The sequence below is a fragment of the Anabrus simplex genome, chromosome 8 (assembly GCF_040414725.1).
Source record: "Anabrus simplex isolate iqAnaSimp1 chromosome 8, ASM4041472v1, whole genome shotgun sequence".
NCBI classification, from domain to species: Eukaryota; Metazoa; Arthropoda; class Insecta; order Orthoptera; family Tettigoniidae; genus Anabrus; species Anabrus simplex.
Genome location: NC_090272.1, coordinates 236,072,383 through 236,086,840, shown reverse-complemented (window position 1 = coordinate 236,086,840; position 14,458 = coordinate 236,072,383). Strand labels below are relative to the sequence as shown.

Here is a 14,458-nt window from a genome sequence, read left to right as displayed (position 1 = left end):
TTAGCCTGCCTCCCACCATATCTCATGTATGATGCAAACCGTATGCACAGGACTTTCCGTAACGTTTCAAGTGAAGGTTTGGTCATCAATTTTCTCCCTAACAAACTTTGTAATGAGTAGGGCTTGCATTCTTACTACCTAAATTTCCGGAAACATGCATGCAATTCGCCCTAAGAATTACCAAAACATTGAATAGAAACTTTGAAACATGACGCAAGGAATATTAAATATTGTGTAAAAGTTTCTCCGAAAACTTTGTTTAGGTCTAAAATGCATGAATTTTTCTTTTTCTCAGCAATATTGTAGTGCTCACCCCAGAAAATGTTCTGTAGAGATGAAAGGGTTATAGCCCTGGCTGACCGCAGTAAAATGGCCTCTTATTTATCCTTTATATTTTGGCACCTTATTTCTTATATTCAATCCCCACTCATCCTCTAAGGAAGTCCAAAGTACAGTAACGAAAACAAACAAAATCACTTTATATTTTAGGCACAAAACATGTGAATAATGCTTGATCATCGGGTAAAGCAATTATAACATTATGAAGTCATTTGATTTTATACCATCTTATGTTCAATTATGATTTATTGTGAGAATATAGCAAATATAACTTTATTGGACCACAACAAGCCCAGTAGCTGTGTTCTGAAAACCTAGAAATATGTTTAACATAAAGTTCCAAAAGTGGGACCTGGACAGATATATGACAAATCATTGAAATCCGAGCCATAGCTACGATGAGAGTATTTAGTATATTCCTCAATCAATTTGTAAAATGAGTGATTAATGTAAGAGGGTTTCAACTGTCTTGCATAAAAACAAGTAACCAGAGAGGGCCCATAAAATCGCTTGAACATGTTCAAGGGTTTTTGACAGGCAATTAGCTTTTAATTGAAATCCTGAAACAGAAATACGACTACAATAAGGTAAGGAATGACGACCTACTTCTATCCAATACAGGCAAAATTCCACAAAAAGAAGAAAGTTCTGTACCTGTCACCTGCAACAGCTGCAGTTTGAGCGAACGTATCTCTGCAGTAAGCCTCTCCACTTCCACGCGGTTCTCTTCTTCTCGCTGCTGAAGAAGCTGAATGTAAGTGTTCACGGTTTGCTGCTGCTGTTGCTGCTGCTGTTGTTGTTGTTGCTGGTTTTGCTGCTGCTGTTGTTGCTGTTGCGTCTGTGTCTGTTGTACTACTGACGCTCCTGTACGAGGGAGAAAGTAAATATTAATGACGTATCAGAAGTAGAGTGAATATTCTAGTTCCATTGTATTTAATGTTTACTATATGTCTCTCCATGTACTCAAATAATTCAATTTTGACGTGAAAACACCAATAAAATTAAACTACAAACATCCAAACTGTAGTGTGAGGGAATCGTGCGTTCATTTATGTGTTTATAACTCCAGAACTAAAGATCGAACCTGAAATGATGAGGTTCCGTTAATTGGAAATGTGAGAAACAAGGGATATATGATACAAAGTGAGCCTTGGGACGAGGGGCTTTTAACGTAGTGGCGATATCGAGGAATATCATTGGATATACTATTAATAACTGGCGGGGACAAAATTCGTCGTATCGGAATTTAGAACGCCTGGAAGGTATGCACAGCCACTTAGCGGCGTGTACAGACAAGTTGCCGGCTTAACTCCCGGCCATTCCATTGCAAGGACACCTGTGTTACGCTGCCGTAGAGCGGATTGTGCTCTCACCAGGCTGAAAGCTTCCACTGTATGGATTATAATGCTACCGAAAGAGAACGTCCCCACCAGAGAGCTCGGAAATCAAATTTCGCACGAAAGCTGGTAATATGTCGATAGATAGCACATTTCACGCCTTATATGAATGTAATAAAATGGTCCGATCGTAAAAGATTAAACTGGCAAGGTAGGGTCTCAGAACTGGAGGTTGGAATCCTTTTAAAAATAAACAGCAAGTTGACCATCTATATATAACAATTCCAATCCATCATGAGAGATATCTTTGGAGATGTCCGTCTAAGCGCGAAATGATCGATCCGTGGCGCTACGTAACCAGTCAGATAAGTTGCCACTTGTCCCTACTCATACTTTTCCTCGTAGTTCTTGTAAGGTTCTGGCATAGTCTAATTCCGAGTACTTTGTCGTTGGTGGTGTGGCATCGTCAACATCCTGTGATGCATACACATTACAAAGACCTGCAGCCCATTCCTCGATTTCATAAAGCCTCGCCGATAACACACAGTAGTACTTCCTCTTAAGATAATCACCCCCACCATCAGCGTGTCTATTTTTAACTGAAGTACTGGGTTCGATTCACGGCTCGTACATGCATGGATATATGAAAGAAGAAATAGTCTACCTAGGGGTTCGCATTGCCGGTAATGGGAATTGTGAAGGTGAAATCAAAAAATAATTAGTGGGCCTAAGATTTAAATGTTTAGTCTAAGAAAAGTATGAAAAGATAACCATATCACGAAAGAAACAAATGAGTGAATGTTTCAACCTTTGGTATACTAATGTTCATAAAAAACAGAACACCTTGAAAGACTAGAGATAGGGAGTTCATATTCACAAGACATGCCCATTAGTATGTTCTGCAGAAAAGATTAGAATTTCAGTCACCTAGGTTCAGCATATGCCCTGTTGTCTAGTAGGCACTGGATCTTGCATAGGTACTGGCAACTTGTTCCATGCGTGATGGCATCGACGTGTATAAGGAGCGAATGGCGTCCTGGGGGTAAAGCAATCCATGCTGCATTCACCTGGTTCCACAGCTCATCTTTGGTGGTTGCCATTGGGTCACAACGCCGCATCCGTCGTTACACCACATATTCGATTGGCGGTAAGTCCGGTGATCGGGTGGGCCAGGGCAACGGTCTGACATCCTGTCACAACAAGAAGGCACGTGTTCGTGCAGCAACATGTGGTCGCGCATTGTCCTGATGAAATATGCCGTATGGGGCGTCGTGCAGAAAGGGATGCCAGCGGGTCGCAGGATGTCATTCACGTAGGTGAAACTGGTCACAGTGCTCTGGAACTGTGATTTATTGTTGTAGCCAATAGCATCCCTCACCATAAGACCTTGAGTTGGTGTTGTATGTCTAGTGCAGTCAATGTGATGCCTCTCCCCCTGTCTGCGGCGAACAAAAATGCGGCCATCATTTTCAAACAAACAATACCTTGTTTCGTTCGAAAACACTATCTGCTGCCATTCCCGCCCCAGTGCCGTCGTTCCATACACCATTGCAGTCCTTCATATTTATGCACATTAGTCAAAGTAGGTGGAGAATTGGACGACGCACCGGTAACCCAGACTGTAACAAACGGCAACAGACTGTCACTCCTGATACTGTACGATTTGTTACACTGTTCCACTGTTGTGCCAGAGCCGAGGAGGTCGCAGATCTGTCCTCCAATGCCATTCGGAAGAGGAGTCGATATTCTCGGGGAGAGGTCTAGGGGGTGGGACCAGACCCATCTCGTCGTGTTCTACGGCCTTCTGTGAACCATTCTGCACACACCCATTGCACTGTCGACACGCTTCGTCTCACACGAGTAGCGATTTCCCGGATGGATGCTCACGTTATCTCATGCCAATAATGCACCCTCTTTCAAACTCACTCATTTGACGGTACGGTTCTCGCATACGTCTGCGAGGCACCCTACACGTCTGCTCAAGTCACACTGATCCATTACGTTCAGTTTATAGCGAGAACAAGAGCCGCAGGCACAATTTACCAGTCGATGGTGGTGAGCGGACGTATTGATGTGGACCTTGAACCTGAGGGCCAACATGGTTCAAATACTAATCATTTCTTCAGAACGTACTAATGCAAATGTCCTGTGAATATGAACTTCATATCTCTAGTCTTTCAATGTGTTCTGGTTTATATGAACATGAGTGTATTTTCTATCGCCGAGTCCTGGACTATAAATGTTGTATGCCGTAGGAAAATCAAAGGCTTCGAGATGATGTGCTATGGAAGAATGATACGAATATCGTGGGTAGTAAGGAGAGCGGTGACTCCATTCTCAAGGAGCGAAGGATTGCCCCTAATGCACACCTGCTCGCAAACATCCAAAGGCAAATACCGAAAATTTTGGCCATGTCATCCGGAGAAACGGCACTGAGAAGCGTATCGTTCAGGGCAAAAGTTATAGAATAACGTGTCCCGAACTGAAACACTGACCAGATGAAGAGCTTAACGAACCTGCCACGTGAAAGAATACTGCTTACAGCAGAAGGCCGGGGTATATGGCGGAGTACTGCCTGAAGGGGGACGACGTACGAAATAAAACCACAACTATGAGAAGAAGAAGAAGAAGAAGAAGAAGAATCATTCAGTCACCAATGATCTGCATTTAGGGCTGTCGCTCAGGTGACAGATTCCTTATCAATTATTTTCCTAGATTTTTCATAAACGCATTCAAAAAACTTGGAAAATGATCGAATATTTCCCTTGATGAATTACGATTTGTCCCAGTGTGTCCTCTTCAGTTCCAACTTTTAAAAGCTCCGCTCAAGCTTAATAGTCTACAAATGACAGTCTACACCATCTCTTGACTGAGAGCTCGGAACATACCACATAGGTTGGAATCTCGTCTCCTTACCATCTTCCGAGCCCGATGTTGGGAACATTTTCGTAATACTACTCCTTTGTCGGTAATCACCCAGAAAATATTGTGCTTCTTTTCTTTCGATCTGTTACGAATCTCTAATGAAGTATCACGGTTCGGGTCCCATACACTGGAACCATACTCAAATTGGGGATTTACAAGAGACTTAAACGCCCTCTCCCTTACTACAACCCCTAAATACCGTCATAATCATGCGAAGATATCTGTAAAATTTCTTAGCAACCTCGTTAATACGATCACTCCAATGAAGATCTTTCCTTATATTAACACGTAGGTACTTACAGTGATCCCCAAGAGGAAGTATTACCCCATAAACGCAGTAACTAGAACTGTGAGGACTTTTCCTCCTGGTGAAACTCACAACTTGACTTTTCATCCCCCTGTTGTCCGCTCTCAATCTTACAACAATCGCTCACAACCCTGTAATTCATTTACTACTCTGCACTTCGTCCTCAGACAGACATATCCGTGATTCCAATTTCTTACTCGTATAATTTACATGAGAATTTTTATCATAAACTCCGGGCTAAATATCTGGTGATGGTAATTTGAGACTCCTAATGAGCTATATGTGCCACAGGGTTGGATTTTTATTGACAGAATAATGGAAATCCAGTTTTTATGTTTATCAGGAATCTAAGGAAATGAACACCAATGGTGCACTTTCCGTGATAAGCAACAAAACTTCTTAATGTACTGTCGTTAAAAAAGTACCACAGGGAAACGATGATTAAATATCGTAAATTTCTAGGAGGATTTAATAAACGAAGTCTATATAAATATCGCTATTTGAGGATTCGAAAGCGCATGAGTAAATATCCTAATGCCATCGTTGAAAATTACACAAATAAGAATATATACACACCGTAAATGAAGAACTTAATTTCATTAGGCAAACAACTTGCTAGGATATATTCGTAAAAGTTAAGTTTGTTAATGAGATCACATGCGGTAAATATTAAAATTTCTGCAGTAAATTAACTTAAGGCTAACACAAAATATTTAATCTTGTAAGATAATCACATGTAAGGTAAATCAGAGACGAGGATATTCAGACCTCGTGGGAATTAAGAACTCTAAATACTGCCATATAAATAATATGGCGAATGCATTTTTTAAATCCATAATGTGACTTGTTTTGATTTAGACTTGACGAAGTGGTGATGGTATAGTCCGGTGCGTACACTGGTCGGAATTAAACTGAAAGATTTGGCTTCTGACAGAACAAAACACAATCACTGTACAACTAAATCATAGAACATGCGACGAAAATGATTACTATCCTACAATAATGAACACATTTTATTATTCTGCAGCGATCAACGCACTAAATACCAACATATAAGTTATGTTCCTCAAAAATACAGAAAAGTAATAATTATTGTAATTTAAAACTTCATAAAAATTAAGTCCAAAGTTGTGTTTATTCAAATGTTAAGCAAATACAAAAGTGGCTATGAAAAGTCAATTTGATGGGAAATCTGATCCCGTTTTAGTGTATCTGTTAATTCACGATACTTAAAAAGTATTACTCTACTGCGTTATCGTACACTGGCAATACAAAGTAAGTTTCGAATGAGTTTTCGGCACTGTCTAAACTTATATAACACTACCATATGTACCCGTGCTTCACTACGGTAAATTACATTGTATACGGATATCGAAGTAAATTACTGTACATGGAACGAATAAGATTTTTTAAATTTCATGTCTTCTAGCGTTCAATCAATCAATCAATCAATCAATCAATCAATCAATCAATCAATACTGATCTGCATTTAGGCGTTATCCAAGACACAAGCATGGGAAGGTCCCCGTATGTTGTTTCCAATGTAAAGTGTGAATTTCGGAATTGTGATGATAACGGCAGACTCACCTGCCTGATGCCATTCAAATCGAGTACGGAAGTTTACATTATAATGGCAGGCCCCATTCCCTAATGCGGGGTCACAATCGATTTGGAAAGTTTTCGTTAAAATCGCAGGGCCCCTTTCCTACTTCCAGGCAGATTACATTTGAGGAGTTTTTATTATAATAGCAGGCAACTTCCGCACTGCCGGTCAAAATTGAGTTATGCTGTTATCATTGTAATGACAGGCCCCTTTTCCTCATTCCAAGCAGCTTATTGCCAGTCACACCGAGCTGGTGAGTTTTCAATAAAATAGCACGCGACTATGCCTAATGCCAGTCATATTTTAGATGGGTACACTTGTTCATAATGTCGGGCAGCCTTGCCCACAGCTAAACGCAATCGGTTTTGGGGAGTTTTGAGCAAATTGCATGCTCCCTTGCCTTCTGCAGGTGAAATCGAGAAGGGAATTATTCTTTACAATGGTGGGCCATCCTTACTAATGCCACTTGCACAGGAGTTGGAAAATGACTCCATGCCTACTGCCAGTCAAAGTCGAAGTGGGAAGTACTGATTACAATAGCAGTCACACCCTTTCTTGATCCCTATAACTCGTCATCAGTCTATATACATATATCGACATACAAAAGTATATGCATGTTTTAAATAATGCAGACCTTCATTTACAGATTAACTGCTGCTAAACGGTACGTCATATCGACAAACGGATTTTACCATAAGACGCCGTATTTATCGGTCTTATGGCTGGTCCTATGATATTTTCTCGTATCCCATTTGTTCACGGGTCAGACTAAGCTAGGAACGTTGAATAGGATGAAATTTGGGTAAGGTTGCCTCACAGTGCATTACTTTTCGGATAATTATGTGACAGCTACAAACATAGTATTTGGCTGACATATGGCAACTGTGTTGGCCAATGATCGTGCAGAATTTTATGATTATATCTTTCCTATAAGTGATTCAAAGTACTTAATGTGCGTGTAAGAATTGCGAAATTTACTTACAATCGAGAAATACAGCCAAATCTGAAGTATAAGGGAGACAGATACGACAAAAGTCATAGGGCGAAAGTTGTAGATCACGCCAAATTGAACGGAGATTGCGCCATCCGTTCTGTGAAAGGACTTGTTTAGCCACGAAATACATCGAAACGAAGGTTTGTACCATCATTAGAATTGCCTCGATATTTCGATATTCTTCGGGGATGAAAGTTAAACATTTAAAGATCTTTGAAGTTTTCCGTCGGTTGCAGGCTAAAACGTATAATTTTGCGAAATTTCAATTTTCGAGCTCCTCTGGCAGATTGTGCCGCATTCTTGATTTTGGGGGAGGGCGGTAAAAATTAGGACTTTTATGAAACTAAAGCCAAAAATATGCAGATGATCATTATTACCCGTTAAAGGGATAGATGCACGAAAATTTCGCCAAGATAGTCAATGTACAGGTACACGGTGGTTGAGATTTTATTTATATAGATAGATAAGGAATCTGCTCCACGTACAACACCTTTTGGGCTATGTCCGCTGGACGTAACCTGAAAAGCCGACCGTTCATGATATCTCCCTTATTCATCCTCCTATCGAAATGATGCACATGAGGAAAAAGTTTTAAAAATTGATTTCCATTAAGGATGGTAGATTTCCATTAATTTTGGATGTGCGTATTTTGCTGGAGTTCAAAATAAAGGTTTCGGTTTCGGATAAACCGCCAGTAAATTTAGGTATTTAGAAAGAATATTCGCTCTAGAAACTACCCACGGACAGGTCGATTCTAAATATCAAGTTTGGTAGAAATATATCCAGTAGTTTTCAAGTTACAAGAACTCAGACAAACAAACGAAAAAACAGACAAACCGACAAACAGATACTAAAGCTAAAATATATGCATATGGTCATTATTGCACCTGTAACGGATAACTAGGGTAATTACGCCAAAATAGTGTATGTACAGGCACACGGTATTTACGATTTTATTTATATAGATACAGAGTGATCCCGGAAGTCTGTTAACATTTGACGAGGCAATACTTCAAGGAGTATTGGAGGTAGAGAGGTAATAATTGGCACACATGATTGTCATGACATGGGATTTTAGTGACACCAAAATAAAGTTAATAAGGCTTCACTAGCGTAAACATGCCGCATCTGACGCCCTCTCTCAGGACAGCTCCTTTTATACCGTACACGGGTCTCATGCGGCATCACTGATGTGTTGCTGTCCAGCGCCATCTGACGCCTTCTCTCAGGACAGCTCCTTTCATACCGTACAGGGATCTCATGTGGCATCACTCATGTGTTGCTGTCCAGCGCCATCTGATGGTCATATAGTATACTTTATGGAATTTGGAGTCCACAACTGTAGGATTCACTGCATCGACTCTGGGCCTATGAGACTACCACGAATGAAATAATAATGAGATGACGGCTCTCATTCATGGCCATGTATTAGTACTTCACATCACGATTTGCACGATTGCTAGGTGACAGCGGACCACACATCGTAGATGTCTCCAGCCATTGTGTCAAAACATGAAGGTGCGAAGGATCTCAGGAAGCGAGTAACCTTGACAAGCCGCTGACAGCCGCTTGTCCACCAGTACATGCGTTGGAATCAGCGGGGTCGTCTAAAATGTAATCATGCTCATGCTAATTGATTATCCCGTCACTTTACTAACAAAGTAACATCCGAGATTATAAGTTGATACTTGCGACAAGTGAATGTGCCTTTAACAAGGAATAAGTATTTCTAAATAACACTTTTCACCTACATGTTCATGTCGTTTCGTTGTTATTAAGAAACGTATTCTAGGCAGGAGTTCCTATGGAAAATGTTCAAAGGTGATATTATCGCCCCTGTGAATAAATGTATCTTCCCCGAAAACGTATGAATGTTTGAAATAATGACCAAGATGTATCCAGGTCTATTTTAGGCCCCTCTTAACTTTTTCCAGAGTGAAAAATTATCTTCTGCCGATTACTCAAAAGACGAACGTATACCCCATGTTTTCCTATACCTGAAACGCCTTATCAATGTTCGTCGAATTATGGAGTGATCAGCTTCTTCAAGTTTTAGTTAAATACTGAATGTATATACACTTATTTTAAAATCAAATCTAATTTTAATTTTTATGAAAGTTTCAACTATTTCTCTGTTCTCAAGTATACAAGAAACAAACATATAAAAACATATAAAAACACACTGATAAAAAGGAATTACACGTTTCGTTCTACAAGATTATCCTCAAATTCTATAAAATCACTTTAAATAATGCGCACATACGTACAATATTATTGTTTATGTTGTGTGAATTATCAAAGATTACAAATTGACAATGTTATGAACAAGAGATAGAAATTAGTCACCTTAGCGACTTTATGGAAATTTTCTGTATTTAACCTAAGCTGCTAATGGTCCGTTAGGTCCAGTAACTATGTTAGGACTGAAGCCAGTTTCCTTGGTACGGTCGTCGTTGGTTTGTAGTGGACAAGGGGAATGTTGAAGGCAATAGTTCTCTTGAGTGGACACAGGAGGGGAAGTGTTGTATAGTCATCTTACAAAGTATTTTTGTGTATTAGAGAGCAAATGCATAATGATGATTCAGATGAAATAAAAAGTGCGGGATTGAACTAAGGACTATCACGTAAGACATTGCGTTTAGTGATAAATAACAACCTGCTAAAACGCCTCAAGTGCGGAGAGTGCTGCCTAAATTCAGAGAATTTAGTACAGATAAGAATATCCTAACCCACATCCAGACAGTTAGTGTCTACGTAGCTTCGTGTGAGATCTATTAAGTGCTAATGCAAACCGTCTGAAAATTTGCCCCCAAAATTAATTAAGTAGCCGGACGCTGCAAGTAACTAAGCACTTTAACATTATTTCTACGAACACGAAGTTCGTGGTCTTCAGCTACCTTCTGTATCGAAGATTTAAGAACCAAATAGAAAATATTATTTTAAAGAACAATTCTTTTCAGTTTCTCTCCGGCTCCATGGCTAAATGGTTAGCGTGCTGATCTTAGCTCAGAGGGGTCACTGGTTCGATTCCCGGCAGGGTCGGGAATTTTAACCATCATTGGTTAACTGAACTGGCACGGGGGCTGGATGTAGGTGTCGTCTTCATCATCATTTCATCCTCATCACGACGCGCAGGTCGCCTACGGGGGTCAAATCAAAGGACGTGGACCTGGCGAGCCGAACATGTCCTCGGACACTGCCGGAACTAAAAGTCATACGCGTACGCCATTTAATTTAAGTTTCTGAATTGTATAAACTGGGAAACTTAGGCAGTGTTTCACTGTAAAAGTGAAGTGCATTCGGAAAATGTTTACGAGATGAAAGTTCTTCTTTCGTAATTATAATCCTCGTCTAAATATATGTCACCCAGCGGTTAAGGAATCTATTCTTCTCGGTACTTTCATGTTGTGCAGGGACATGGCCACTGTAAGCTATCTTCATAACAAGACTTGAAGCTCTGGGAATGCTATGTGTTTCGTGGGCTCAAAGAATAAAGAGAGCAAACGTCAGGCTGCAAAATTCTCTTTGTGATTTAACAACGCAGAATGGAATATTCTGGTCACAGCACGATGCGAGGAAACTAATTCCATCCTTTGCAACTGATACTGGGAGGTAAAATATTGATGTCAGTCATTGTGTAGGACATAGAAGGAGAATATTGTTGGACAACATCAAAGAAAGGATAAGTGCTCCCAATGCCTAGCTGCGATGCTGGCTCTCAGGTGACACCTCTGGAGTTTAGACAGACTTAGGCCATCCAGCAGAGTTCAAATTCAACTGCTATCTGGTAGGCCCGCTGGTATTCCAAATGCCATCATATCTAAATGTCTGCAACGCTGTGCATGCACTATTATTATTATTATTATTATTATTGTTATTATTATTATTATTATTATTATTATTATTATTATTATTATTATTATTATTATTATTACCTTACGAGGGTAGTATCAAGTAGTTCCATTTGTCCCCTACTTAGCGCAACTTAGCTGCCGTCCTCAGAAGCCGGCGTTCAATGACCGATTTCAGATTGACACCTGTTTGGTGTAGTGTTTAGTGTGATTGGCTGCCACCCCCAAGGCTTGGGTTCGATTGCCGGCTCTGCCACTAAATTTGAAAAGTGGTACAAGCACTGAAACGTGGTCTACTCAGCCTCAGAAAGTCACTGAATAGAGGGTGGCTCGATTCCCACCTCAGCCATCCTCGAAGTGTGTTTTCCATTGTTTCCCACTTCTTCTCCAGCGAAATGCGGTGTTGGTACCTATCTTAAGACCACGGCCGCTTCCTTCCGTCTTCTTTGTCTATCCCTTCCAATCTTCCCACCACCACAAAGCTCCTGTTCAGCATAGCACATAAGATCATTCTACTGGAGGACGGGTGGTTTATTTCCAGCCCGAGGCTGGCGTATTTGAGCACCTTCAAATAGCACCGGACTGAGCCAGATCGAACCTGCCAAGTTGGGGTCAGAAGGACAGCGCCTCAACCGACTAAACCACTCAGCCCGGTGCCTAGTATACTAACCAATGAGATACCTGGATAGTTGTTGCAATCCTTCCTATTCTGTTGCTTATGGATAGGTGCGGTTACTGCTTTTGTCCAATCTGAAGGTACCTTACCATTAATCCTTGCTAATCTTTTTATTCAATGAAGCCATTTCATCCCTGAGAACCTTCCCACTATACTTCACCATTTCAGGTCTAATTCCATATATCCCTGCCTGTTTCATATTATTATATGGGCTACAAAAATTGGTTACGGCATATATTTCGGAATTTCAGATCATTCTACTGGAGGACGGGTGGTTTATTTCCAATAAATCTTGCTACTACTACTTGAAGGTAGTAATAAATTATGTGCAAGTACTCGCGTTAAAGGAACTCGTCTTACAAACGCTGTAAAGAAAACAAGTAGTAAAGATTTTTGATGCCAAATCCAAAGAAATCCACTCCGGAATTTACAACCGTTACATTTACAGCACAAGATGTTTAGGTGAATAACCCGATCAGATCTTCTCACGCAAACGTATATACGCAGTTAAGTATTTAATTTAACACTGAATTGACTGAGTCTCTTATATACGTTAATTGTAATGTGTTCAGAAAATTCCACATTTTTTCACGGTAATGTTACCGTAATGCTATTTAAACTCGTGTTGTTCTACCACACCGTCGCCAGGCCTCTTCTTGTTGTACTTTTAATTAAATTGTTGTATCCGTAACTTGATCAGTAATAATCAAAAAGTTAATTAAATGGTTCATTATATTTGCACGAATTGGTTCGTGCTAATTAAATTTATAATTAATAGCAACTCAATGAGGGGGAAACTCATGCGAGAAATCTCGTGATGCGATTTAATTAGTGTCATAAAATATTTACAATACAGTTTCGAATAATTTAATATTGATATTCAATACCAAATAGTAAATGAAATGATTGATGTATATAACGTTATTATGATCTTTATGTGGTACTGGAAAATACTAGACAGTGTTTCTGGTGTGTTTGGCTTCTGTCGCGTCACCCCCGCCCCAAGATTGGGTCGTAGGTGCGAACTGTGTCGCACCTGCAGATCTGTCCCTGTTTACGGGTGATTGTCCCTAAAACACGGGAGGTTTTTCTCTATTGTATAATTCTGCGGTGGTTGTTGGTATGCTGTATTCTCTATACTAATACCATAACTTACCTGAAAGACGGGCGAAGTGTGTACAGTCCGAGGGCCAATATTTTGAATAAACAAAAATGAATTTCCCCTGAAAATTACGTGTTTTCTTTACCATAAAAACTGGCTAAAACTTATGTATAGCAGAAAAGACGACGATGAACAGCGATTATGAACTTAAAACAACCAGTGGATCTGACCCGCAATGCCCCACGCTCCAAGAAACTAACTTAAAACAAAGGTATACTCTAACCATGGGTCTGCTTCAAAACACAGTCCTGAATCGATCATGCTTGTTGTTCAAAGAGGTCCATACTACAGGTCAACGGACCCTCATGATGGTACTTGTCGCTAGTAAACTAGAACCATATTATTTCTCACGTAGCGGTGCTAATCAAAAGTAACGTAGACTCACGGTGTTCCTCACATTGTCGTACTACTTACAGGTAATGCACTACGCAGACATAACGTAGGCCTATGAAGTTTCTCACATAATGGCGCCACTCACAGGCAACGCAAACCCATGGTATTCCTGACATAGTGGTACTAATCACAGAGACGCTTACCATCCCATGGTATTCCTCACATAGCGGGTACTAATTGCATTCAGCGCCCAGACCCGTGGTGTTTCTCGAAATGCAGACCCATGATGTCTACAACCAGATGCTGAAGCACCTCAGCGAGGGTAGCCTATTTTTATCTCCTTGTGGTGTTCCAACCGAAGCTGGAGAGAGGGGAGCTCCGTTATAGTGACGGATACTACAGTATACACGGGAACTGTAAACCCACAGACCTATGGTATTCCTCACATTGTGATACTAATCGCAAGAAAAGTCCACTCATGGTGTTCCTTGCGTGATGGTACTAATCACAGGTAATGTCATGGTTCAAAATTCAGCATCCCTTGGTCGCTGCTGTTAGTCACCTCTTACGACAGGCTGGGGATACCGTGTGTGTATTCTTCGTCTCTGTTCCCCACCCATAGGAGGTATTACCAGTAAGAAGAGCCGAATTAAACAGCATGGGTTTTAAAGTGCCGTGCCCCTAATGTTCATGCTACTGTTCAACGAAGATCTTTGCGCGACTTTGGAGAAACTTTCTACTCGTTGAAAATAGTACTTACATATGCACACCCTACTTATAAGTGTTTTCCTTTGTTGGATCGTGACACCCAAATACTGCGGGCCACAGAGTTTTGTAGAGTTCTTTTGTTTCAATACACAAACCCGTAAGCAAAGAAGATTAGTTACTGAAAGAAGCCACGCAAGCTACAATTCTTGCCCTTGTGGCAGGT

General features: G+C 40.5%; 1 protein-coding gene across 1 annotated transcript in view; it reads right to left on the bottom strand.

Moving 5' to 3' along the window:
• Positions 1-14,458, bottom strand: part of Csgalnact (Chondroitin sulfate N-acetylgalactosaminyltransferase) — a 546,430-nt gene that overhangs the window by 246,431 nt on the left and 285,541 nt on the right. The window contains exon 2 of the mRNA XM_067152208.2: positions 994-1,203. Coding sequence (XP_067008309.2) covers positions 994-1,203 — 210 coding nt within the window. The remainder of the gene's footprint in view (positions 1-993; positions 1,204-14,458) is intronic.